A 25,898-nucleotide genomic window follows, 5' to 3' on the forward strand; every position below is an offset into this window, starting at 1 on the left:
CCTGAGGGGAGGAGAGGTCCACCACTGGAGTCCTGAGGGGAGGAGAGGTCCACCACTGGAGTCCTGAGGGGAGGAGAGGTCCACTACTGGAGTCCTTAGAGGAAGGAGAGGTCCACCACTGGAGTCATGAGGGGAGGGGAGGAGAGGTCCACTACTGGAGTCATGAGGGGAGGAGAGGTCCACCACTGGAGTCATGAGGGGAGGAGAGGTCCACTACTGGAGTCATGAGGGGATTAGAGGTCCACCACTGGAGTCATGAGGGGAGGAGAGGTCCACTACTGGAGTCATGAGGGGAGGAGAGGTCCACCACTGGAGTCATGAGGGGAGGGGAGGAGAGGTCCACTACTGGAGTCATGAGGGGAGGAGAGGTCCACCACTGGAGTCATGAGGGGAGGGGAGGAGAGGTCCACTACTGGAGTCATGAGGGGAGGAGAGGTCCACTACTGGAGTCATGAGGGGAGGAGAGGTCCACCACTGGAGTCCTGAGGGGAGGAGAGGTCCACTACTGGAGTCCTGAGGGGAGGAGAGGTCCACTACTGGAGTCCTGAGGGGAGGAGAGGTCCACTACTGGAGTCCTGAGGGGAGGAGAGGTCCACTACTGGAGTCATGAGGGGAGGAGAGGTCCACCACTGGAGTCATGAGGGGAGGGGAGGAGAGGTCCACTACTGGAGTCATGAGGGGAGGAGAGGTCCACTACTGGAGTCCTGAGGGGAGGAGAGGTCCACTACTGGAGTCATGAGGGGAGGAGAGGTCCACTACTGGAGTCCTGAGGGGAGGAGAGGTCCACTACTGGAGTCCTGAGGGGAGGAGAGGTCCACCACTGGAGTCCTGAGGGGAGGAGAGGTCCACTACTGGAGTCCTTAGAGGAAGGACAGGTCCACCACTGGAGTCATGAGGGGAGGGGAGGAGAGGTCCACTACTGGAGTCATGAGGGGAGGAGAGGTCCACTACTGGAGTCATGAGGGGAGGAGAGGTCCACCACTGGAGTCCTGAGGGGAGGAGAGGTCCACTACTGGAGTCCTGAGGGGAGGAGAGGTCCACTACTGGAGTAGAGAGGGGGGGAGAGAGGGGGAGAGAGGGGGGGAGAGAGGGGGGAGAGAAAGAGGGGGGGAGATAGGGAGAGAGGGGGAGAGAGGGAGAGAGAGGGAGAGAGGGGGAGAGAGGGAGAGAGAGAGTGGAGAGAGAGAGAGGGGAGAGAGGGAGAGAAGGGGGGAGAGAGGGGGGAGAGAGGGGAGAGAGGGAGAGGTGGGGAGGGGGAGAGAGGGAGAGAGGGGGAGAGAGGGAGAGAGGGGGGTGAACAGTGCTTGGTGTTGATCTTTGACAGTGTATCTCCTGACAGTAATGTAGTATCCCTGACCTGCCTATAGCCAAGCTATGTGGTTCAATGGTTCCATCATGTGTCCAATAGGTTGAAATACAAGAAATGAGCAGAATGGATTTAGTTATGAATCAATGCATGTTAGTCAAACAATCAATTTATTTGTTGTCTTTTTATTGTCTACCTTTGAGCTTATTTACAACATGATGCTTATACTGTATTCAATGTGTCTAAAATATGTCATTATTAATTATTTGATAATGAAACAAGCAATATCATGACACTGAACAATATAGTATTACATAATATAAAATAGAGAATGACCAGTAATGACTGACAGCAATACAAAGTAAAACATATTTTAACACATCAGGAACAACTCCAGAGATACAAACATTTAAAAGCTCTTGTCAATATTATTCCTTTTTGTGTCACTAAGACAAGACATAACTTTATATGTTATAAAAATCTGGAATTGGCAAAATCCCATAAAAAAGATAAGCAATACAATCTACAGATAGTAAACAGATAAGTTGACATGTTGAACCTGTAAATGAACCCACAAATGCTGATGCTCCAGATACTCAACTAGTGTAAAAAAGGCCAGTTTCATTGCTTCTTTAATCAGCGAGCACAACAGTTTTCAGCTGTGCTAACATAATTACAACATGGTTTTCTAATGATTAATTTACCTTTTAAAATGATAAACTTGGATAACACAACGTGCCATTGGAACACATGAGTGATGGTTGCTGACAATGGGCCTCTGTCTGCCTTTGTAGATATTCCATAAAACAACTGCCATTTCCAGCTACAATAGTAATTTACAACATTAACAATGTCTACACTGCATTTCTGATCAATTAGATGCTATTTTAATGGACTTTTTTTTTTTGCTTTTCTTTCAAAAACAAGGACATTTTAAGCGACCCCAAACTTTTGAATGGTAGTGCACAAACTGTATTTATCATAAGGAGAACAATCTAAATTCCAGCACTTACTCAAAAGTTAAAGCTCATTGTCTCAAACCTTCTAGATTAAAAAGCAACATGATAGTAAGAGAATAACATTGTGAGGCCGGGCTTTGGTTTGATGCTGTTGCTCTTCAGTCCAGGTTCTGTGGTGGTTCTCTTCGGTCCAGGTTCTGTGGTGGTTCTCTTCTGCCCAGGTTCTGTGGTGGTTCTCTTCAGTCCAGAATCTTTGGTGGTTCTCTTCAGTCCAGGTTCTGTGGTGGTTCTCTTCAGTCCAGGTTCTGTGGTGGTTCTCTTCAGTCCAGGTTCTGTGGTGGTTCTCTTCAGTCCAGAATATTTGGTGGTTCTCTTCTGCCCAGGTTCTGTGGAGATTCTATTCAGTACAGAATCTTTGGTGGTTCTCTTCAGTCCAGGTTCTGTGGTGGTTCTCTTTTGTCCAGGTTCTGTGGTGGTTGTCTTAAGATCTCATAATCGGAGGGCTCAGCATGTATCTGAGGGCTGTGTCACTGCGAAGTCCCTCACATTCTGAAAGGAGACACATTGAATGAGCACTTTACAAACCCCTCCCTCTAACACGTGTATGTACACGGACACACAGACTGCATTATAAGAGACTTACTGCCAGGGTGTCATACTCTGGTGACCTGGTCTTCATGTTCAGAGATGTGTACATGTCACTGTTGGGGTCAGGATGGACACTCTGGGGGGTGGGGGGGAAGAGGGGAGAGAGAGAGAGAGGGGAGAGACAGAGAGAAAACACAAATACTCTCAATACTGTATAGAGCACAAATCCATTAATCCATTCACTTACTGTCTATGTCTGTGGCATTGGGATTGAAATAGCTTTGGTTGTTGACAATATTACCTGTCTGTCTGCTGTGTCATCACTTCCTCCTGTGTGTCTCCTGTAATGAGGGACAGAGTGAGTTCTGCTCTCTACTGACTTCTAGAAGTTGCTATGTTACTAATAGAGTTCATGTAAATGGCTGGCTCACCTCTTCATATAGCAGTAGATGGTGACAAGAAGAGCTCCAACAGTCAGGGCAGCCCCCACACCCATCACAGGAACCCAGAGAAACAATGCTGTAGTATCTTGAGATTTTAAATGCAAGGTGGAGATATGACATAGAAGAAACCAGGGAAGAAGAAAATAAAACAATTATTTAAATACAGGCCAACTAATACTATGTCATATGGTATGATAAGTGTGTAATATTACTAATTCTATGTCATATGGTATGATAAGTGTGTAATATTACTAATACTATGTCATATGGTATGATAAGTGTGTAAAATTACTAATTCTATGTCATATGGTATGATAAGTGTGTAATATTACTAATTCTATGTCATATGGTATGATAGGTGTGTAATATTATTAATTCTATGTCATATGGTATGATAAGTGTGTAATATTACTAATGATAAGCCTATTAATTCTATGTCATATGGTATGATGTGTGTTACATTACTAATGATTATTTATTGTTGTTGACCTGTGTGATTATCAATGAATAGAGGAAGATGAGGTGAACTTACACTGAACGTCCACAAACACAGAAGAAGAGTTGAGTCGTCCATATTTATTCTCAGCCTCACAGTAATATTCTCCTCTGTCCTCAGAGATGATGTTAGTGATGCTGTAACTCTGTCCTGATGCTTTTGGTGAGGCTACGTTCTTCTTGTACCAAGTGTATTTGTCCACAGGTGGGTTGGCATCACTGCTGCAGGTCAGATTCACTGAACTGCCCTCCACTATTTCACCAGAGGGACTGACTGACACTGAGGTGACCTTTGGGCCATCTGGTAAAGAGGGTGACAGAAAAGGTCAGAGTACACATTGTATAATGCAACAAAATATGTAAATGTTTTCTTCAGAAAACTTGAGTGGGGCCAAGTTTGGCCTGCAGACCACCAGTTGTGTAGATCTGGTCTATGTCATGGAAAAAGCAGGTGTTCTTAATGTTTTGTATAATCAGCGTGTAGTTCTAGAATTATATCCCACATACTCACATCTGACAGTGAGAGTCTCTTCAGCAGAGGGCAGATCCTCCTGGCCATTAACAGCACAGGAGTATCTGCCTGCATCCTCACTGCTGACTGGGTCTAGGATCAGGTACTTAGTCTCGTGTCTGAACAGACGTTGTCCGTTCTTGTACCAGATGTAAGAGGGGTTGTTCTGCAGAAAGCATATGGACTCACAGAACAGACAAAGACCCTTTCCCTCTATGATGTTGGTTGGATCCTTAATCCGCACCTGAAGACCTGGAGTAAAAACATAATTAAAAGCTCTTAGTGCAAGGTGGGACGCTAGTGTTCCATCTGGCCAACATCTGGTGAAATTGCGGAGCGCCAAATTAAAATGACAGGAATAGTGATAATAAACTTTCATGAAAATACAAGTGTTATACATCGGTAAAAAATGTACTTCTTGTTAAAACCTGTTACATCTATGGGGGCGCTATTTCATTATTGGATAAAAAAACGTGCCCGTTTTAAAGCGCAATATTTTGTCACAAAAAGATGCTCGACCTTGCATATAATTGACAAGCTTTGGAAAGAAGACACTCTGACGTTTCCAAAACTGCAAAGATATTGTCTGTGAGTGCCCCAGAACTGATGCTACAGGCGAAACCAAGATGAAACTTCAACCAGGAAATGAGCAGGATTTTGAGGCTCTGTTTTTTATTGTCTCCTTATATGGCTGTGAATGCGCAAGGAATGAGCCTGCCCGATCTATTGTTTCCCCAAGGTGTCTGCAGCATTGTGACGTATTTGTAGGCATATCATTGGAAGATTGACCATAAGAGACTACATTTGCCAGGTGTCCGCCCGGTGTCCTCTGTCGAAATTGGTGCGTCATCTTCAACTGCACGTCTTTTTCCAAGCGATTCACCGGAGAAAGTAGACTACCACAAACGATATATCAATGAAGAGATATGTGAAAAACACATTGAGGATTGATTCTAAACAGCGTTTGCCGTGTTTCAGTCGATATTATGGAGTTAATTTGGAAAACAGTTTGCCGTTTTGATGACTGAATTTTTGTTTTTTTTTGGTACCCAAACGTGATGTACAAAACGGGCGATTTCTCCTACACAAAGAATCTTTCAGGAAAAACTGAACATTTGCTATCTAACTGAGAGTCTCCTCATTGAAAACATATGAAGTTCTTCAAAGGTAAATGATTTTATTTGAATGATTTTCTTGTTTTTGTGAAAAAGTTGCTGGCTGAATTCTAGGCTTATAGCTATGCTAGCTATCAATACTCTTACACAAATGCTTGTTTAGCTATGGTTGAAAAGCATATTTTGAAAATCTGAGATGACAGTGTTGTTAACAAAAGTCTAAGCTTGAGAGCAAATATATTTATTTCATTTCATTTGCGATTTTCATGAATAGTTAACGTTGCGTTATGCTAATGAGCTTGAGGCTATAAATGGGATCCCGGATCCGGGATTGCTCGACGCAAGAAGTTAACAAAGACTTTCCGACACAGAAGGTTGCTATTGTATCAATGTAAAATAATACATTAAGATATTCATCCACCCACTGCTGCATTGTCAGTGTGGCAGGAACAGGGTTCAACAATTCTGTTAACTCTCCCAAAATCCCCATGTTTTCCACAATATTCCCAGAATCCGAACAAATTAATCCTCCAACCAGGATTTCCGGAATTTGGGGAAAGTTCCCAACATGTTGCATCACCAGACAGGAGTCACATTCACCTGTAGGTTGTGAGTTCAGTGTTACCTGTGACAGTCAGAGTTGTTCCAGGGAAACTGTATCCCCATCTTGATGTCTGTGTGTTGAATATGAACTTGTACTCAGCAGAGTCCTCCTCTCTCAGATCTGTGATTCTCAGGGTGGAGCGACCTCTCTCCTTCTCTCCAACATACTCCACATGACCTGCATACCCTGGGTCTGTGGTTAGGTCCTCAGGGATCAACTCATCCCTCCACCTGTCACTCTGTTTGGGACTAAACCAGAGTGTTGATGTGATCGTATCATAACCACTGTCATACGTGGAGGATATATCCACTGATGACCCCTTCAAGGCACAGACTCCCTGATGGGGGTAAGTCACACTCCAACACTTCTGACCACGGACACCTTAAACAATAACATGACAATATAGTGTTTTCTGTATTCTTTTCTCAGATCTTTCTGTGTGATGAGTGTTTCAGATGTGTAATTCCCCAACATGAATGAATATAGCCTAATGAGGAGGAATACTGTAGTTGAATCTATACTCACACACTGCAGTAGAGTGGACGTACCCATGGCCTTTTACAGCACAGGAGAAGCTGTCTTCAGTGTTACGGTAGTCTGAGTCCAGTCTGGAAGTGTCCTCCTTTACTTTGTTTCCGTTCTTGTACCAGATGTAGGTGGGGTTGTCAGTCAGAGTACAGGTGGTGATACAGGTCAGTGTCACCTGTCTTGAAAACAGTGAAGATGTAATCTTTACCTGAAGATCTGGAGAGAAATACAACACATGAAAATACTGTATGACTTTATTGAGTTCTCTTCTGAAGAAATGATGCAAACCAGTCCTATTACAGTCTGTACATCCTGTATCATCCTGACCCTTATACTGAATAAACCAAATCAAGATATGTTGAACTAACCTACAGTAAAACTATTCATTTTGTTTGAATTCAAATTATTGTTAGTCCGTAGATTGATGAGGCACATTTGTATTGAATTACTCTAGTATTTACACGGTATTACCTGTGACAGAGTAACTCCATGTCATACTGCCCTCCTGGATCTGATTCAACTATTATATAGATAATACATGACAGTCTCTCTCAGGTCTTTGTTTCAACTACACTGAACAGAAATATGAATGCAACAGGTAAAGTGTTTCATGAGCTAAATTAACGTTACCTGCCCGAATGCATAGTGCCCACTGTAAAGTTTGGTGGAGGAGGAATAATGGTCTGGGCTGTTTTTCATGGTTTTGGCTAGGCGCTTTCGTTCCAGTGAAGGGAAATCGTAATGCAACAGCAAACAATGACATTCTAGAAGATTCTGTGCTTCCAACTTCCAACCATTTGAGGAAGACTCTTTCCAATGCCCCCCACAAAGTGAGGTCCATACAGAAATGGATTGTCGAGATCGGTGTGGAAGAACTTGACTGGCCTGTTTTATGCGTCATACATTCAGCCATGTCACCCGGGATATAAGTTAGTTGTCAACATAACTCTGTTATTTTTCTTATCTATTTAATACCACAAAGAAAAATATAAACACAACATCAAATCAACCTTTATTGGTCACATACACATGGTTAGCAGATGTTAATGCAAGTGTAGCGAAAGATTGTGTGTAGCGAAATGCTTGTTTCACACATGCAACAATTTCAAAGATTTTACTGAGTAATATTTCAAATAAGGTAATCCGTCCTTGAAATTTCAATAAGTTCCTTAAGCCCTAATCTATGGATTTCACATGATTCGGAATACAGAAATCCATCTGTTGGTCACAGATACCTTAAAAAAAAGGTAGGGGCGTGAATCAGAAAACCAGTAGTATGACAACCATTTGCCTCATGCAGCGCGACACATCTCCTTTGCATAGAGTTGATCAGGGTGTTGATTTTGGCCATACACGTGGTCTGCGGTTGTGAGGCCGGTTGGAACTACTGACAAATTCTCAAAAACGTCATTGGAGGTGAATTATGGTAGAGAAATTAACATCAAATTATCTGGCAGCAGCTCTGGTGTCTATTCCTGCAGTCAGCATGCCAGCTGCATACTCCCTCAGAACATGAGACATCTGTGGCATTGTGTTATGTGACAAAACTGCACATTTTAGAGTGGCATATTATTGTCCCCAGCACAAGGTGCACCTGTGTTGTGATCATGCTGTTTAATCAGCTTCTTAATATGTCACACCTGTCAGGTGAATGGATTATCCTGGCCAAGGAGAAATTCTCGCTAACAGGGATGTACACAAATGTTTGCACAAAAGTTGAGAGAAAAGGTTTTTGTGCGTATGGCAAATTTTGGGGATATTTTATTTAAACTCATGAAACAGGGGACAAACACCTTATATGTTGCGTTTATATTTTTGTTCAATGTGAAGTATGTCCTCTTATGTGAAATACTACATTTGGTATTTTTCCATCACATACCACTACTGTGTCTGTATGACTTCCCTAAATAAGGCAATTACTGTAATAGATGTGAGATGAGTGACAGTTTACCTGTGATAGTCAGGGAGACAGGTGAGCCAGAATACTTTCCTCCAGATGTTATGAATCTGAACCTGTACCCTGCAGAGTCATTCAATCTCAGGTCTGTGATTCTCAGGGTACAGTCACTCTCCTTATCCCCAAGGTACTCTATATGACCTTCATACCCTGGCATTGAGCTCAGATCTTCAGTGTCCATACCAGACCATTTAGTAAACCAGAGAGCATTTTTGATCTCATGATAACTGGGATATGTGTAAGAGCAGGATATGTCCACTGTTGACCCCTTCAAAGCACAGATACTCTGATGGGTGTAAGTCACACTCCAACACTTCTGACCTGAAATACAAGAAGACAATATAACACCTTAGATAAATCTTTCATGACAATATCTACCAGTATACACTGATGTTGTTTATAAAGTAGAAAAACAAACAAGTTTAACTGTCACGCCCACCATAGAGAGGCTTTAATTTTCTATTTTGGTTAGGCCATGGTGTGACTAGGGTTGGCATTCCAGCGTTTTTATTTCTATGTTTTATATTTCTTGGTGTTTGGCCAGGTGTGGTTCTCAATCAGTGGCAGCTGTCTAGCGTTGTTTCTGATTGAGAACAATACTTAGGTAGTCCTTTTTCCACCTGTCTTTGTGGGAAGTTGACTTTGTTTAGGGAACATAGCCTTTAGCTTCACGGTTTGTTTTTGTAGTGTTTCGTTCGTCATCATTTTTATTAAATAAATGAAAATATACGCTCACAACGCTGCACCTTGGTCCTCTTCTTTTCACGGCCGTGACAGAACTTCCCACCACCAACAACGGACCAAGCAGCGTGGTAAGGAGGAGTAGCGTGTCCAGGATTCATGTACTTGGGAGGAGATCCTGGACGGTAAGTTACCCTGGAGGCAGGCTGGGGAGTATCGCTGTCCACGGGAGGAACTGGAGGCAGCAAGAGCAGAGCGGCAGCGTTACGAAGGGACCCGGCTAGCAATGAAGCCCGAGAGGCAAATGTTTTGGGGGGAAACGGCGAGTGTGGCTGAGTCAGGTTGGAGACCTGAGCCAACTCCCCGTGCTTACAGGGCTCACCGGCCTGGTGAGCCCTGTGGCAGCTCAACGTACCAGACTGCCCATACGTTTCCTCCCTCCAGTGATGATCCATGGCACGAAGCCTCCAGCGACAATCCATGGCACGAAGCCTCCAGCGACAATCCATGGCACGAAGCCTCCAGCGACGATCCATGACACGAAGCCTCCAGCGACGATCCATGGCACGAAGCCTCCAACGACGATCCATGGTACGAAGCCTCCAACGAAAGCCTCCAGTCCGGAGCCTCCAGCGAAGGCCTCCAGCGAGGGTGCCCAGTCCGGGGCCCGCTCCGCTCTCACCAGAGGCGCCACCAAAGTGGGTGGAGCCAGAGGCGGAGGGGGGTTTCTGTCCCGCACCAAAGCCGCCGCCGTGAAGGAAGCCCACCCGGACCCTCCCCTTTAGATTCAGGTTATGAGGCCGGGGGGGTTACTGTCACACCCTGGCCATAGAGGCTTTTATGCTCAATTTTGGTTAGGTCAGGGTGTGACTTGGGTGGGCATTCTAGTGTCTTTATTTCTATGTTTTCTATTTCTTTGTGTTTGGCCAGGTGTGGTTCTCAACAGTGGCAACTGTCTCTCGTTGTCTCTGATTGAGAACTACACTTAGGTAGCCATTTTTTCCACCTGTCTTTGTGGGAAGTTGTCTTCGTTTAGGGCACATAGCCTTCAGCTTCACGGCTTGTTTTTGTAGTGTTTCTTGTTTTGTTCGGCGTTTTTATCAAATAAAAGAAAATGTACACTCATCACGCTGCACCTTGGTCCTCTTTTCACGGCCGAAACATTAACAGTTTACATTTGTGACAACCATCATTATTAAATAATGATCAATATTAATTGATAAGACTCAAGACCTGAACAAAATTGTATTTATATGACATTTTTGTATTAAAAAAGTCCAGACTTACACATTGCAGGAGAATGGAGATTCTCGTGGCCTTTTACAGCACAGGAGTAACTGTCTTCATAGTTGCTGGAGACTGGGTCTTTGTACTGGGGGGAGGTGCTCTCATCTAGATGTTGTCCGTTCTTGTACCAGATGTAGGTGGGGTTGTCAGTCAGAGTACAGGTGGTGATACAGGTCAGTGTCTTATCCTGATGTCCACCAGTCACCTTCACCTGAAGACCTGGAGAAAAAACAATATCACTGGAAATCCCTTTATCACTGATTTATCACTCTAATACAAATATGGAAGAAATCCTATGTTATACAGACATAAATACAAACCAATACAATTTTCCTGAACTAAATGGAATTCAACAGTTTAACTATATTGAATGTAACTGTACCTGTAACAGACAGAGTGACTCCAGGATTGCCAGTAAATGTCCCTCCATCCTGATCTGTTAATAGTCTGAACCAATACGTAGCTGAGTCTCTCTCTCTCAGGTCTGTGATTCTCAGGGTACAGTCTTTCTTCTTATCTCCATGATACACCAGACGACCTGCATACTCTGGGTCCTGACCTAGATCTTTAGGTTCTACACCAGTCCCCCATTTAGTGAACCAAAGGGTTGTTGTGACTGTACCACTGGGATATGTATAAGAACAGGTCAGCTCCACTGTTGACCCCTTCAAGACACAGATACTCTGAGTGGTGTGTGTAACACTCCAGCCATTCTGACCCATTACCACTGAAACACACAGTCACACAACACAACATTTATGAAAAAAACATTTCTTCCAAAATGGCTTTCACTAACAAGATGGTTTGTCCACACTTTGTCGACATAGTTACTGAGTTGGGTGTGAATGGGAACAACAGATAAGCATCGCTCAATGAGTGAAAGACAACTATGTAAAATTACGCCAAACAGACCAGCAGAATAACATTATGACATTAACATTGTAGAAATGTCTGTCAATTGAAAAACAGGGCAGTTTAAACAGTTCTTTGTGCCGTCTAGATAACATTGTGAAAGTTAGTCTTCTCATTATGAAATGGTGTCAGTATTTAGAACTGTAAAAGCAACCACCATTAACCTGTTACATCTATGGGGGAGCTATTTCATTATTGGATAAAAAAACGTGCCCGTTTTAAGTGCAATAATTTGTCACAAAAAGATGCTCGACTATGCATATAATTGACAGCTTTGGAAAGAGAAAACTCTGACGTTTCCAAAACTGCAAAGATATTGTCTGTGAGTGCCCCAGAACTGATGCTACAGGCGAAACCAAGATGAAACTTCAAACAGGAAATTAGCAGGATTTTTGAGGCTCTGTTTTTCATTGTCTCCTTATATGGCTGTGAATGCGCAAGGAATGAGCCTGCCCGATCTATCGTTTCCCCAAGGTGTCTGCAGCATTGTGACGTATTTGTAGGCATATCATTGGAAGATTGACCATAAGAGACTACATTTGCCAGGTGTCCGCCCGGTGTCCTCTGTCGAAATTGGTGCGTCATCTTCAACTGCACGTCTTTTTCCAAGCGATTCACAGGAGAAAGTAGACATTCACGAACGATATATCAATGAAGAGATATGTGAAAAACACCTTGAGGATTGATTCTAAACAGCATTTGCCGTGTTTCAGTCGATATTATGGAGTTAATTTGGAAAACAGTTTGCCGTTTTGATGACTGAATTTTAGGTTTTTTTTTGGTACCAAACGTGATGTACAAAACGGAGCGATTTCTCCTACACAACGAATCTTTCAGGAAAAACTGAACATTTGCTATGTAACTGAGAGTCTCCTCATTGAAAACATCCGAAGTTCTTCAAAGGTAAATGATTTTATTTGAATCCTTTTCTGGTTTTTGTGCAAATGTTGCCCGCTAAATGCTATGCTAAATGCTACACTAGCTATCAATACTCTTACACAAATGCTTGTTTTGCTATGGTTGAAAAGCATATTTTGAAAATCTGAGTTGACAGTGTTGTTAAGAAAAGGCTAAGCTTGAGAGCAAGCACATTCATTTCATTTCATTTGCGATTTTCATAAATAGTTAACGTTACATTATGCTAATGAGCTTGAGGCTATAACTGGATACAGGTTTTTTTCATAGCCAAACGTGAACAAAACGGAGCGATTTGTCCTACACAAATAATATATTTTTGAAAAACTGAACACTTGCTATCTAACTGAGAGTCTCCTCATTGAAAACATCTGAAGTTCTTCAAAGGTAAATGATTTTATTTGAATGATTTTCTTGTTTTTGTGAAAATGTTGCTGGCTGAATTCTAGGCTTATAGCTATGCTAGCTATCAATACTCTTACACAAATGCTTGTTTAGCTATGGTTGAAAAGCATATTTTGAAAATCTGAGATGACAGTGTTGTTAACAAAAGTCTAAGCTTGAGAGCAAATATATTTATTTCATTTCATTTGCGATTTTCATGAATAGTTAACGTTGCGTTATGCTAATGAGCTTGAAGCTATAAATAGGATCCCGGATCTGGGATTGCTCGACGCAAGAAGTTAATCTAAATTAAATAGTAGCTCTATCTCATGTCTGTTTCACTAAACATCAACACTGACCAGTGATGTATTGGATGATTTTGACAGACTTTAAAAGTGTATCAGTCACACTCACACACTGCATTAGAATTGATGCCTTTTACAGCACAGTAGAAGCTGTCTTCAGTTTTAAAGCGGACTGTGTATGAGGGAGAGGAGTCCTGTTGTACAATCTTACTGTTCCTGTACCAGATGTAGGTGGGGTTGGGGTTGTCAGTCAGAGTACAGGTGGTGCTACAGGTCAGTGTCGTTGACCACCATGTAGTGGTCACATTCACCTGCACGCCTGGAGTAGAAAACAACATTAAAACCATCAATGACCTGTTGTCTAGTTCAAATGAGACAGGAGTGGACGTTCTCAAATCATCAATTCAGACATTCCTATTATACCATACATTCATATGAATTATATTATTTCTGTACAAATCAAGACAATTTCCCAGAACCAATTAAACAGTTTAGGATTATATACAATGTCACTGTACCTGTAACAGACAAAGTGACTCCAGGGCTCCCAAAATATTTCCCTCCGGTCTGATTTGTTATAAATCTGAACTTGTACGTTGCTGAGTCACTCTCTCTCAGGTTTGTGATTGTCAGGGTGTGTCCATTCGTCTTATCACTACGGTACGTCACACGACCTTTGTAGTCTGGGTCATCTAACAGACTCTCATAATTCTCCACATCATAAATTTCAGTGAACCACAAGGTTGTTGTGACGATATAACCTCTGGGATATGTGTAAGTGCAGGACATCTCCACTGTTGACCCCTTCAAGGCACAGATACTCTTCTTGGTGTAGGTAACACTCCAGACATTCTGCCCCAGTACCACTGAAACACAGTTAGACATCACAAGGACGTTACATTAAGTTCAAGGTCTTGTGGCTCACACTAACACTTTGTTCCATAGTTGCTGAGTTGAGATATTGATACTCTTTGGTTTAGTGTGAGAAAGACAACTGTAGTTTGACAAACCGGGCAAGGAAAAGATAAGAGTGAGACCATACCTGCCACAGACCAGAGAAAGACCACCAACACACTTCCTGCTGTTCTCAAGGCCATTGTTGCATCTCCCACCCTGCAGTCTGAGAAACATAAACAACAACTCTCTCTATAGCTGGTGAATAACTCCACCTGATACATTGAAGTAGAAACTGTAAATGGGGTACAGGGCCTCATTACTGAAAATGAACCAGGCTCATATTGTGTTGTGTTGTATTGTGCTATATGGTTGGCTATGTGAATACTGTCTGTCTGTAAGTCTATTGCACTATGTATGTAATGTGTGTGACGTGTTGCATGTCTGTCGACCTCTGTCTATTTAAGATGTCTGTATAACTGCAAACACATGTCTTTCCCTTCATCGTTCTGAAGTTGTTTTATTCTCAGATCCCCAAATACAGGAGGATAAATGTTCAATCCTCTACGGTCCATCAAGTTGTACAGCAGCCTAAAGACTGACCACCACGTTCAATATAGCTTCTACCCTAAAGCAGTGAGTCTAAACAGCAAGTGACTCACACACACAGTGCTTTTAAAGGCTGGTCATGGCTCACATCAACAACGTTATCCCAGAAACCCTAGACCAACTCCAATTTGCATACTGCCCCAACAGATCCACAGATGATGCAATCTCTGTTGAACTCCACACTGCCCTTTCAGACCTGGACAAAAGGAACACCTATGTGAGAATGCTATTCATTGACTACAGCTCAGTGTTCAACACCATAGTGCCCTCAAAGCTCATCACTAAGCTAATTAGCCTCTAAAAGAGCGTGTTAATTTTTTCAGCTTTTTGTTAAAAATTGCGCAAAATGTCAACGTCCTGCTACTCATGCCAGGAATATAGTATATGCATATGATTAGTATGTGTGGATAGAAAACACTCTGACGTTTATAAAACTGGTTAAATCATGTCTGTGACTATAACAGAACGTGTGTAGCAGGCAAAACCCCAAGGAAAACTGTTCACAAAAAACAAAAACAAATATCCCTCCGCCAGTTCTCTGTATTGACTTCCGGCGCCGACATTGATGGCCGCCTCGCTTCGCATTCCTAGGAAACTATGCAGTTTTTTGTTTTTTTACGTGTTATTTCTTACATTAGTACCTCAGGTCATCTTAGGTTTCATTACATACAGCCGAGAAGAACTACTGTATCTAAGATCAGCGTCAACTCACCATCAGTACGACCAAGAATATGTTTTTCGCGACGCGGATCCTGTGTTCTGCCTTACAAACAGGACAACGGAATGGATCGCATGCAGCGACCCCAAAACACGACTCCGAAAAAGAGGGAAACGTAGCGGTCTTCTGGTTAGACTACGGAGACGGGCACATCGTGCCCCACTTCCTAGCATTCTTCTTGCCAATGTCCAGTCTCTTGACAACAAGGTTGATGAAATCCGAGCAAGGGTAGCATTCCAGAGGGACATCAGAGACTGTAACGTTCTGTGCTTCACGGAAACATGGCTCACTGGAGAGACACTATCCGATGCGGTGCAGCCAACGGGTTTCTCCACGCATCGCGCCGACAGAAACAAACACCTTTCTGGTAAGAAGAGGGGTGGGGGTGTATGCCTTATGGCTAACGAGGCATGGTGCGATGAAAGAAACATACAGGAACTCAAATCCTTCTGTTCAACTGATTTAGAATTCCTCACAGTCAAATATAGACCGCATTACCTACCAAGAGAATTCTCTTCGATTATAATCACAGCCGTATATATCCCCCCAAGCAGACACATAGATGGCTCTGAACGAACTTTATTTAACTCTTTGCAAACTGGAAACCATTTATCCGGAGGCTGCATTCATCGTTGTTGGGGATTTTAACAAGGCTAATCTGAAAACAAACAAAAAAATTCCCTAAATTTTATCAGCATATTGATTGCTAACCAGGGGCGGAAAAACCTTGGATCACTGTTACTCTAACTTCCGCGACGCATATAAGGCCCTGCCCCGCCCCCTTTCGGAAAAGCTGACCACAACTCCATTTTGCTGATACCTGCCTACAGACAAAAGCTAAAAAAAGAAGCTCCCACGCTGAGGTCTGTCCAACGCTGGTCCGACCAAGCTAACTCCACACTCCAAGACTGCTTCCATCACGTGGACTGGGACATGTTTCGTATTGCGTCAAATAACAACATTGACGAATACGCTGATTCGGTGTGCGAGTTCATTAGAACGTGCGTTGAAGATGTCGTTCCCATAGCAACGATTAAAACATTCCCTAACCAGAATCCTTGGATTGATGGCAGCATTCGTGTGAAACTGAAAGCGCGAACCACTGCTTTCAATCAGGGCAAGGTGTCTGGTAACATGACTGAATACAAACAATGCAGCTATTCACTCCGTAAGGCTATCAAACAAGCTAAGCGTCAGTACAGAGACAAAGTAGAATCCCAATTCAACGGCTCAGACACAAGAGGCATGTGGCAGGGTCTACAGTCAATCACGGACTACAGGAAGAAATCCAGCCCAGTCACGGACCAGGATGTCTTGCTCCCAGGCAGACTAAATAACTTTTTTTTTCAGTGCCACTGACACTGCCTGCAACGGAAAAATGCAGTCTCTCCTTCACTGCAGCCGAGGTGAGTAAAACATTTAAACGTGTTAACCCTCGCAAGGCTGCAGGCCCAGACGGCATCCCCAGCCGCACCCTCAGAGCATGCGCAGACCAGCTGGCTGGTGTGTTTACGGACATATTCAATCAATCCCTATACCAGTCTGCTGTTCCCACATGCTTCAAGAGGGCCACCATCGTTCCTGTTCCCAAGAAAGCTAAGGTAACTGAGCTAAACGACTACCGCCCCGAAGCACTCACTTCCGTCATCATGAGGTGCTTTGAGAGACTAGTCAAGGACCATATCACCTCCACCCTACCTGACTCCCTAGACCCACTCCAATTTGCCTACCGCTCAAATAGGTCCACAGACGATGCAATCTCAACCACACTGCACACTGCCCTAACCCATCTGGACAAGAGGAATACCTATGTGAGAATGCTGTTCATCGACTACAGCTCGGCATTCAACACCATAGTACCCTCCAAGCTCGTCATCAAGCTCGAGACCCTAGGTCTCGACCCCGCCCTGTGCAACTGGGTACTGGACTTCCTGACGGGCCGCCCCCAGGTGGTGAGGGTAGGTAACAACATCTCCTCCCCGCTGATCCTCAACACTGGGGCCCCACAAGGGTGCGTTCTGAGCCCTCTCCTGTACTCCCTGTTCACCCTAAACTGCGTGGCCACGCACGCCTCCAACTCAATCATCAAGTTTGCGGACGACACAACAGTGGTAGGCTTGATTACCAACAACGACGAGACGGCCTACAGGGAGGAGGTGAGGGCCCTCGGAGTGTGGTGTCAGGAAAATAACCTCACACTCAACGTCAACAAAACTAAGGAGATGATTGTGGACTTCAGGAAACAGCAGAGGGAACACCCCCCTATCCACATCGATGGAACAGTAGTGGAGAGAGTAGCAAGTTTTAAGTTCCTCGGCATACACATCACAGACAAACTGAATTGGTCCACTCACACAGACAGCATCGTGAAGAAGGCGCAGCAGCGCCTCTTCAACCTCAGGAGGCTGAAGAAATTCGGCTTGTCACCAAAAGCACTCACAAACTTCTACAGAGGCACAATCGAGAGCATCCTGGCGGGCTGTATCACCGCCTGGTACGGCAACTGCTCCGCCCTCAACCGTAAGGCTCTCCAGAGGGTAGTGAGGTCTGCACAACGCATCATCGGGGGCAAACTACCTGCCCTCCAGGACACCTACACCACCCGATGTTACAGGAAGGCCATAAAGATCATCAAGGACATCTACCACCCGAGCCACTGCCTGTTCACCCCGCTATCATCCAGAAGGCGAGGTCAGTACAGGTGCATCAAAGCTGGGACCGAGAGACTGAAACACAGCTTCTATCTCAAGGCCATCAGACGGTTAAACAGCCATCACTAACATTGAGTGGCTGCTGCCAACACACTGACTCAACTCTATAGCAACTTTAATAATTAAAAATTGGATGTAATAAATGTATTATTGCTCACTTTAAACAATGGCACTTTATATAATGTTTACCTACCCTACATTACTCATCTCATATGTATATACTGTACTCTATACCATCTACTGCATCTTGCCTATGCCGTTCGGCCATCGCTCATCCATATATTTATATGTACATATTCTTATTCATTCATTTACACTTGTGTGTATAAGGTTAGTTGTTGTGAATTTGTTATATTACTCGTTGGTTATTACTGCATGGTCGGAACAAGAAGCACAAGCATGTCGCTACACTCACATTAACATCTGCTAACCATGTGTATGTGACCAATAAAATGTGATTTGATCACACACACATTTATACTTGACACTGTTATACTTTGACAGGGAACAATGACCCTATTGAATGGAGATCTGAGTATTACTGGTATACTCTACTCTACTGATGATACAACTTTTGCCGAAGTCGGTCCCTCTCCTTGTTCGGGCGGCGTTTGTTTCAAACCCAGGTTTGTTTGTTGTGCTTAATCTGGTTGATGTTACTGTGGTTGTGCTTTGTGCTGCCTCGCCTGTGCCCTTGGGCCAGGGTGTATATTAAAGTTCTCCTGTTATCACCCATCTCTGCTCTCCTGCGCCTGACTTCCCGGCAACCAGTCACTCACCCCATTAAAACTGATCATGTTTTAAACATGCAATTGAATAAACTGACCTAAACTACACACATGAAACCACAGTCAAGGGTCAGTTTTCACAAAGTGTATCAGAGTAGGAGAGCTGATCTGGGATCAGTTTAGCCTTTTAGATCATAATTATATGGACCATCTGAGACACTTTATGAATACAGGCCCTGATGTAACAACCAAAACACAGTTCAAAATAAACCAACAAGTACAAAGATACAGTAAGCCATGTGATGTTTGGCTAAAAACAACAAAGCTTAAACTATATTTCAAGATATTGTCAAGTGTACTCACAGAGTGAAGTGAAGGGGAGAGGTCTTGAACAGTCAGTCAACTTACTGTCACTGAATGGAAACAAGAAGTAGTCTACTGTAAGTGTTAGTAGAAGCAGGCAAAGCCTATGTGTGAATTCTGTGGTTGACACATTTTAAAAGTAGCCTAGTCAGGTCATTAACATGCAGGAAAAGCGTGTCACATAAGGGATGTTACTGTATCTAAATAGAAAATGTGCTAAAGTCAGCATACTGTTGTTGCATTTCTTCATTTGAGGAGTGGGCCTACATGTTTTACAAGAGACAAAATGTGACCCATTCCCATCACCTCTTATCAGCTGGTACTGAAGGTTCCAGAACAGATGGTTCCAGTGTTCTAGACTAGAGCTCTCCCTACTGACATCTCAACATTATTGCAGCCTCCAGGCTTCATATGTCCCTACTCGTCCGATGAAAATAAACAAAATAGAAGGTAAAATACCATTTGAAAATGTCAAATATTTATATAGAATAAACCAGGCATGCACGTAACAATACTGTGTTATTTGAATTGAGCAAATTAGTGATCTCGGCTAGCTTGTTAGCTACATGAAGCTGCTGTTATTCAGTGATAAACAAGCATTTTTGTGCATCACACAGCTACTCTGAATGTACTGGATTGTGAACAATATGATGTGCTGCTACTGAATTACAGCACGACCCCATAGTTAACTAGTGAGCTAGTCAGTTTGCTCTCATTTAGCTGTCAACATTAGCTAGCTAGAAACAACAGACAACAGTGAGCTGTCATTATGACAAGGCCAAGGCAAGCTGCTCTGTATATCCAAAGTGTTCTTGTGTGAAAGAGATGTCTTCAGCTCACTGATCTTCAGAACAACGGACTCAAAGTGAACCCTGACATGAATATAACTAAGTCTGTCTGGGATTAGTGTGTCCTACTGTATCTGAGTGATGCGTGTTTTTTGAAAATGACAATGAATAATCTTTCATGTAATTGTTTATTGCTGCTTCATTATTATTATTTAATTATGTGATTTATTTAGTTTTTTTAATCAATTTTTTAAATTAAAAAATCTAATCTTCCATGAAACAACTGCATTGTTGCTTAAGGGCTTGTCAGTAACCATTTCACAGGATGGTCCACCTGTTGTATTAAGGCGCATGTGACTAATACAGTTTGATTTGTTTTGTGTGTCTCGCTGCTGGACATTGCTCCCTCTGACACTGGGTTTCTGAACCTCTAAAAGTCTGAGCCGTTTGGGGGGTGCTACTAGCTGACATATGGAATTGTTTTAAGGTGGTCATACCATGGATCTCTTAGCTATTTGATTTTGGTTTTGGTACATTGGTTTATATACCTCACATTTCATCATAAATGTCCCTCCTCCTCTCAGATACAATGGAAATATAGTTCACAAGCCTTCTCACATTGTCTGCCACCTGTTAAACAATCTACTACAAGCCCAAGGTCTCTCCCCTTCCTGGGTGGGGACAGAATGTCCAGTAAGGAACACAGCATTCCAGCCGGTCTGACGATAGCTCCATTCATTTCTAACAAGGAACAGAAAGTCCTTGTTCCAATTCTTGACTAAAACTACACACATTATATTCAGTGTTATGATTATAATAAGATTCATACATTCATACAGTGACAGGGTAGTATTCTGTTTAGTTATAGTTCTATGTTAAATATAGACATCATTTAGTCATTATTCATATAAATCCCATAACAGTCTCACAGTGACATCACAAGGGGTCACATGTCCCGTCACATGACCATATATACATACACAGTAAAACACATGATAACAACAGATGTCAGCCCCTTAGTGTCTACAACATGGTCATCATAGAGGAGGTTCACTGGGCAGAGATCCCTTCAAGTTCTAATGATGATGTCATTTCCATGTTTCACAGCTCAGGCCGAGGGAGAGGGGGAAGGAAATCAGAGGTGCACTCCTCTTCACTTTGATTGACACTTCACACACTCATTATATATGTCCAGTGTTCTGTCTGGGATCTGTGGTCTGTGCCGGAGGACTACAAATGGGGTGACACCCCCCCAGCCTCCTGTTCCCTTTTAAAGTAAGGACAGAGTCCTTCATCCTCTTCCTTCATCTTCATCACTCTCCTCCCTCTCTCATATCCAGTCGCTGCGTGGTGGTCAGGGTTGTCATGCTGGACAGGGTTGCCATGGTTTCCTGTCTCTTCCTCTCTGGTCAGGCTTGTGTTTGAAGCAACACTTGTCACCATAGAAACAGCCGGTGGTCCTCCAGAAGAAACACTCGTCACCATTGATGGGAGCCGTCCTCCTGGTCCTGGGAGAGAGAGAGACAAACAGTATGAAAACACAAACACCTGCACCTGCTTCCTCCTGCTTCCACCTGCTTCCTCCTTCCATCACTTTGTACATTTCAAAAGTTTATATGAGTTGATTGGTAACACTTTAGAATAACTCATAATGATGTGTTGAATGACAGACGGATGGATGTCTTTACCCTGTGGAGGCGTACTGGGAGGCTGAGGAGGTGTTGAGGCCTGTAGGGTTGGTCCTCTGAGGAGAAGGTGGGGTTCTCTGGATCTAGTGGTCTGGGTACCTGATCACCAGCCTGGTGCTCTCCAGCTCCACCCCCTGGACAGGAGGACAAACCGCAGGTGCAGTCCAAATACATACAATGGAACAAATAGCATAGTCCCAAAAGTACAATTGAATTAATAGCATCGTCCCAGAGTACGATGAAACCAATAACATTATATTGGGTTTTATTACTGGCTTGTTTTTCAATTCCCGACAGAAAGGAGTTGAAACGTTGTACTTTTCTCTCTGTGTTGGACAATGATGATACTATTTATGTGCAAGACTCAAGCTCTCCACTGAAGGCTCTTGACTCTGTGTATGACGCAGAGACGTCTAACTCACCATTGTGATCTCTACAGTGCTGTCAGGTGGACATCAGTAGCAACACCCAGGCTCTAACACTGGTACATTCTTATTCAGAAGAACATCTAAGGAAAACTGATATATTATATCCTCTCTTCTAGCATGAAATGAGAACACATACAAACTCAGATCTCAATCTTGTTCTATGATAACAGTACCGAGAATTGGAAAAAAGTCCTTTCATTATTCAGCCCCTTGATCTTGGAATATGTCCTCCATTGGATGAGTTCAAAGAACATGTAGATGAACAGGTTATGGAGACATGTAGCTGTTTCTAGTTGTCAGCACGTCACTCGTTTGCATTGCCTTTTTTAACCCCCGTTCCTACAGGAGACCTTATGCCTCTTGAAAGGCCACCATTGTAAATAAGAATTTGTTCTTAATTGACTTGCCTGGATAAAATAAACATTAAATAAAGATTATCCCAAAAGAACAATGGAACCAATCGCATAGCCCTAAGCGTACAATGGAACAAATAGTATAGTCCCAAAAGTACAATGGAACCAATGGCATAGTCCCCAAAGTACAATGGAACCGATGGCATGGTCCCAAAAGTACACACTCCTTAAGTTCAAGCTAAAAAATTGAAAGCACAATTTCACATAGTTAAATGCATATGACAGCATTAGTTTCATCCCACCTCTCACCTTTAGCCTCTCCAAGGTGCAAGTGGACATGTTGGGATTCTTGAAGTTGACAGGCATATAATCTCTCGTGGAGAACTCTGATACTCTCTCTCTCCACACCTACAGCACATAACCTAGATTTAGAATGTAGAACTCTGATACTCTCTCTCTCTCCACACCTACAGTACCTAACCTAGATTTAGAATGTAGAACTCTGATACTCTCTCTCTCTCCACACCTACAGTACATAACCTAGATTTAGAATGTAGAACTCTCAATACTCTATCTCCACACCTACAGTACATAACCTAGATTTAGAATGTAGAACTCTCGATACTCTATCTCCGAACATTTACAGTAGAGAACATAGAGAGTATCAGAGTTCTACATTGGTTTTTTATTGAAGTCATTGTACCCAGTGGAGGACGAAAACTAGCTGTCCTCCGGTTACACCATGGTGCTAACCTACAAAGTGCTGTTGAGGCTACAATAGACATTCATTGGAAAACAGCTGTTTAAGTGAAAATAAATACTGGCCGTGCTCATACAGCTGAATACCCTTCACCGGAGGAGCACACAAAGGGATAAACAAGAGTAATTTCAGTAAATATAAATGATATTTCTGAGGTTAATAAGACAACTAAGCAGCACTGCCTCTGTGTTTGAGTAATCAACTCGACACTAAGATTATATTATTTGAATCAGCTGTGTAGTGCTTGGGCAAAAACCAAAACGTTCACACCTTGGGGTCCCCAGGACTGAGTTGAGGAGACGCTGGCCGAGCCGCTCATGGTTAAATGATTCAATGTCGCCATCATGTGTCTAATAGGCAGAAATACAAGAAACAAGAGCTGAGTGGAAATAGTTATGAATAAATGTATAATTAGTTGATCAAATAATGTGTGTATTTATTGTCTTAAATGTTGATCTTATTTACAACACGATGCTTATGCTGTATTGACACTAAACCACGCTGTAAAAACTGCAAAGGTAAACATGTATTTAACGTATATAAAATACATAATAATGATAGTTAATAATGAAAAATGTGATGACAAAACACGTGATATCATGAAACTGAACAATATATTATTATGTAATATAAAATTATAATTAATATAAAATGTAAAAAACTGCAAATGTTTAAATGTATGTAATGTGCTGATTACATGTTTCTAAACAAAAAAATATAAAATATAAAATAAGTAATAATGTCTAACAGCAATACAAAGTAAATCATCCTTAAACACATCAGGAGAAACTTAGTCGGGGCTCCTGAGTGGTGCAGTGGTCTAAGGCACTGCATCACAGTTACTAGCTGTGCCACTAGAGATCCTGGTTTGAGTCGCCGCGACCGGGAGACCCATCAGGCGGTGGATAACTGGCCCAGCGTCTTCCGGGTTAGGGGAGGGTTTGGTAGGCAGGGACGTCCTTGTTCCATTGCGCTCTAGCGACTCCTGTGGCGTGTCGGGTGTGACACAGTCGCCAGGTGCAAGGTGTTTCCTCTGACACATCAGTGTGGCTGGCTTGAGTGTTCTGTGGGAAGTGTGGCTTGGTTGGGTTATGTTACGGAGGACGCATGGCTCTTGACCTTCGACTCTCCCAAGTCCATACGGGAGTTGGACTGGACATGATAACAGGCTACACTAGACTATATATGGATAACAGGCTACACTAGACTTTATATGGATAACAGGCTATATTAGACTATATATGGATAACAGGCTACATTAGACTATATATGGATAACAGGCTACATTAGACTATATATGGATAACAGGCTACATTAGACTATATATGGATAACAGTCTACATTAGACTATATATGGATAACAGGCTACATTAGACTATATATGGATAACATGCTACATTAGACTATATATGGAAAACAGGCTACATTAGACTATATATGGATAACATGCTACATTAGACTATATATGGATAACAGGCTACATTAGAATATATATGGATAACAGGCTACTTTAGACTATATATGGATAACAGGCTACATTAGACCATATATGCATAACAGGTTACATTATACAATATTTTGACAACAGGCTACAATAAACTATGTATGGATAACATGCTACATTAGACTATATATGGATAACAGGCTACTTTAGACTATATATGGATAACAGGCTACATTAGACCATATATGCATAACAGGTTACATTATACGATGTTTTGACAACAGGCTACAATAAACTATGTATGGATAACATGCTACATTAGACTATGTATGGCTAACAGGATATTTTAATGTGCGGAAACATACAGTATACTTAACAGTGATGTAATGTATTCTCTAACTACTAGTTGGACAAAATGGTGGACTGTCATTCTCTAACTACCAGTTGGACAAAATGGTGGACCGTCATTCTCTTACTACCAGTTGGACAAAATGGTGGACTGTCATTCTCTAACTACCAGTTGGACAAAATGGTGGACTGTCATTCTCTAACTACCAGTTGGACAAAATGGTGGACCGTCATTCTCTTACTACCAGTTGGACAAAATGGTGGACTGTCATTCTTATATCAGGCAATAATCTCACTGCCTGGTCTGAACTTGTTAACTGTCAGATATATTATTGTCAATCATCAACATTCCAGAATGTTCTATCTCTCAGTGTTCTGGATTGGAATGCCATCACTGACTGAATTACCCTCCACACTCCAAACATAGATGTTATGTCATGTTGTGTGTTTTAAAAATGACAATGAATAATATTTAATGTAACTGGTTGTGTGTCTAGGTGCTGGACATTGCTCCTTCTGAAAGTGTCTGTGTAGTTTTTGTACCGACATGATAATAATGATGAAGATGAATGAACCACTATTGCTATACAAACTAATGTAAATGTCTTATTTGTAGTTACTGTATGTAGTGTAAAGTACAAGAGGTGTGATTTTGAAAGCGTTTCACTTTCTGTCCACTGAAGATTCTGTTATAACAAGGTAAAAACAATGACAATGAAGTTCATTCTTAAAAGTCTATTTAAAAAAATGTAACAACACAGTTTACAAAAAAGAACATTTGATAAAAGCATTAAGAAACATTGCATCAAGCAGAACTCTTTCCTGGACGTTGAGGCAAAAGTCTCACAAGTTTGATGATTGTTTCAGAAACATAACATAAAAAAGATAGAATTATATACAATGCATTGGGAAAGTATTCAGACCCCTTGACTTTTTTCAAATGTTGATATGTTACAGCCTTATTCCAAAATAGATTAAATAAAAATATACCACACTGTCCCCATAATGGCAAAACAAAAACAGGTTTTTAGAAAGGTTTTCAAATGTATTAAAACTAAAAAACAGAAATACATTAT

General features: G+C 42.4%; 1 protein-coding gene and 1 long non-coding RNA gene across 2 annotated transcripts in view; both read right to left on the reverse strand.

Annotated features, from left to right (window-relative positions):
* Positions 1 to 1,470: 1,470 nt before the first annotated feature.
* Positions 1,471 to 13,875, reverse strand: LOC135528308 (B-cell receptor CD22-like). Its single transcript, XM_064957300.1, has 13 exons — positions 13,509 to 13,875; positions 13,100 to 13,309; positions 10,857 to 11,201; positions 10,475 to 10,693; positions 8,501 to 8,827; positions 6,547 to 6,765; positions 6,043 to 6,402; positions 4,303 to 4,554; positions 3,829 to 4,092; positions 3,285 to 3,381; positions 3,155 to 3,194; positions 2,909 to 2,989; positions 1,471 to 2,814 (listed from the first exon to the last, which is right to left on the reverse strand). Exons 1-13 carry the CDS (start codon positions 13,873 to 13,875, stop codon positions 2,770 to 2,772), a joined length of 2,826 nt encoding a protein of 941 aa, XP_064813372.1. The 3' UTR covers positions 1,471 to 2,769.
* Positions 13,876 to 14,032: 157 nt separating this feature from the next.
* Positions 14,033 to 25,898, reverse strand: part of LOC135534114 (uncharacterized) — an 82,521-nt gene continuing 70,655 nt past the window's right edge. Inside the window, exons 2-3 of the long non-coding RNA XR_010454637.1 lie at positions 19,014 to 19,063; positions 14,033 to 14,110 (exon numbers count right to left, since the gene is read on the reverse strand). This is a non-coding gene — a long non-coding RNA (uncharacterized LOC135534114). The remainder of the gene's footprint in view (positions 14,111 to 19,013; positions 19,064 to 25,898) is intronic.

Source organism: Oncorhynchus masou, chromosome 5 (assembly GCF_036934945.1).
Source record: "Oncorhynchus masou masou isolate Uvic2021 chromosome 5, UVic_Omas_1.1, whole genome shotgun sequence".
Classification (NCBI taxonomy): domain Eukaryota; kingdom Metazoa; phylum Chordata; class Actinopteri; order Salmoniformes; family Salmonidae; genus Oncorhynchus; species Oncorhynchus masou.

What these genes read in the sequence shown, in the direction of transcription:
- LOC135528308 (XM_064957300.1), bottom strand. Translation starts at nt 13,875, where the DNA reads ATGTCTAACTGTGTTTCAGTGGTACTGGGGCAGAATGTCTGGAGTGTT. An exon ending in AGTCACTCTGTCTGTTACAG is followed by an intron (nt 10,694 to 10,856) that starts GTACAGTTACAT and finishes TTTTTTCTCCAG; the next exon opens with GTCTTCAGGTGAAGGTGACT. An exon ending in ATCTACTGCTATATGAAGAG is followed by an intron (nt 3,195 to 3,284) that starts GTGAGCCAGCCA and finishes CCCTCATTACAG; the next exon opens with GAGACACACAGGAGGAAGTG.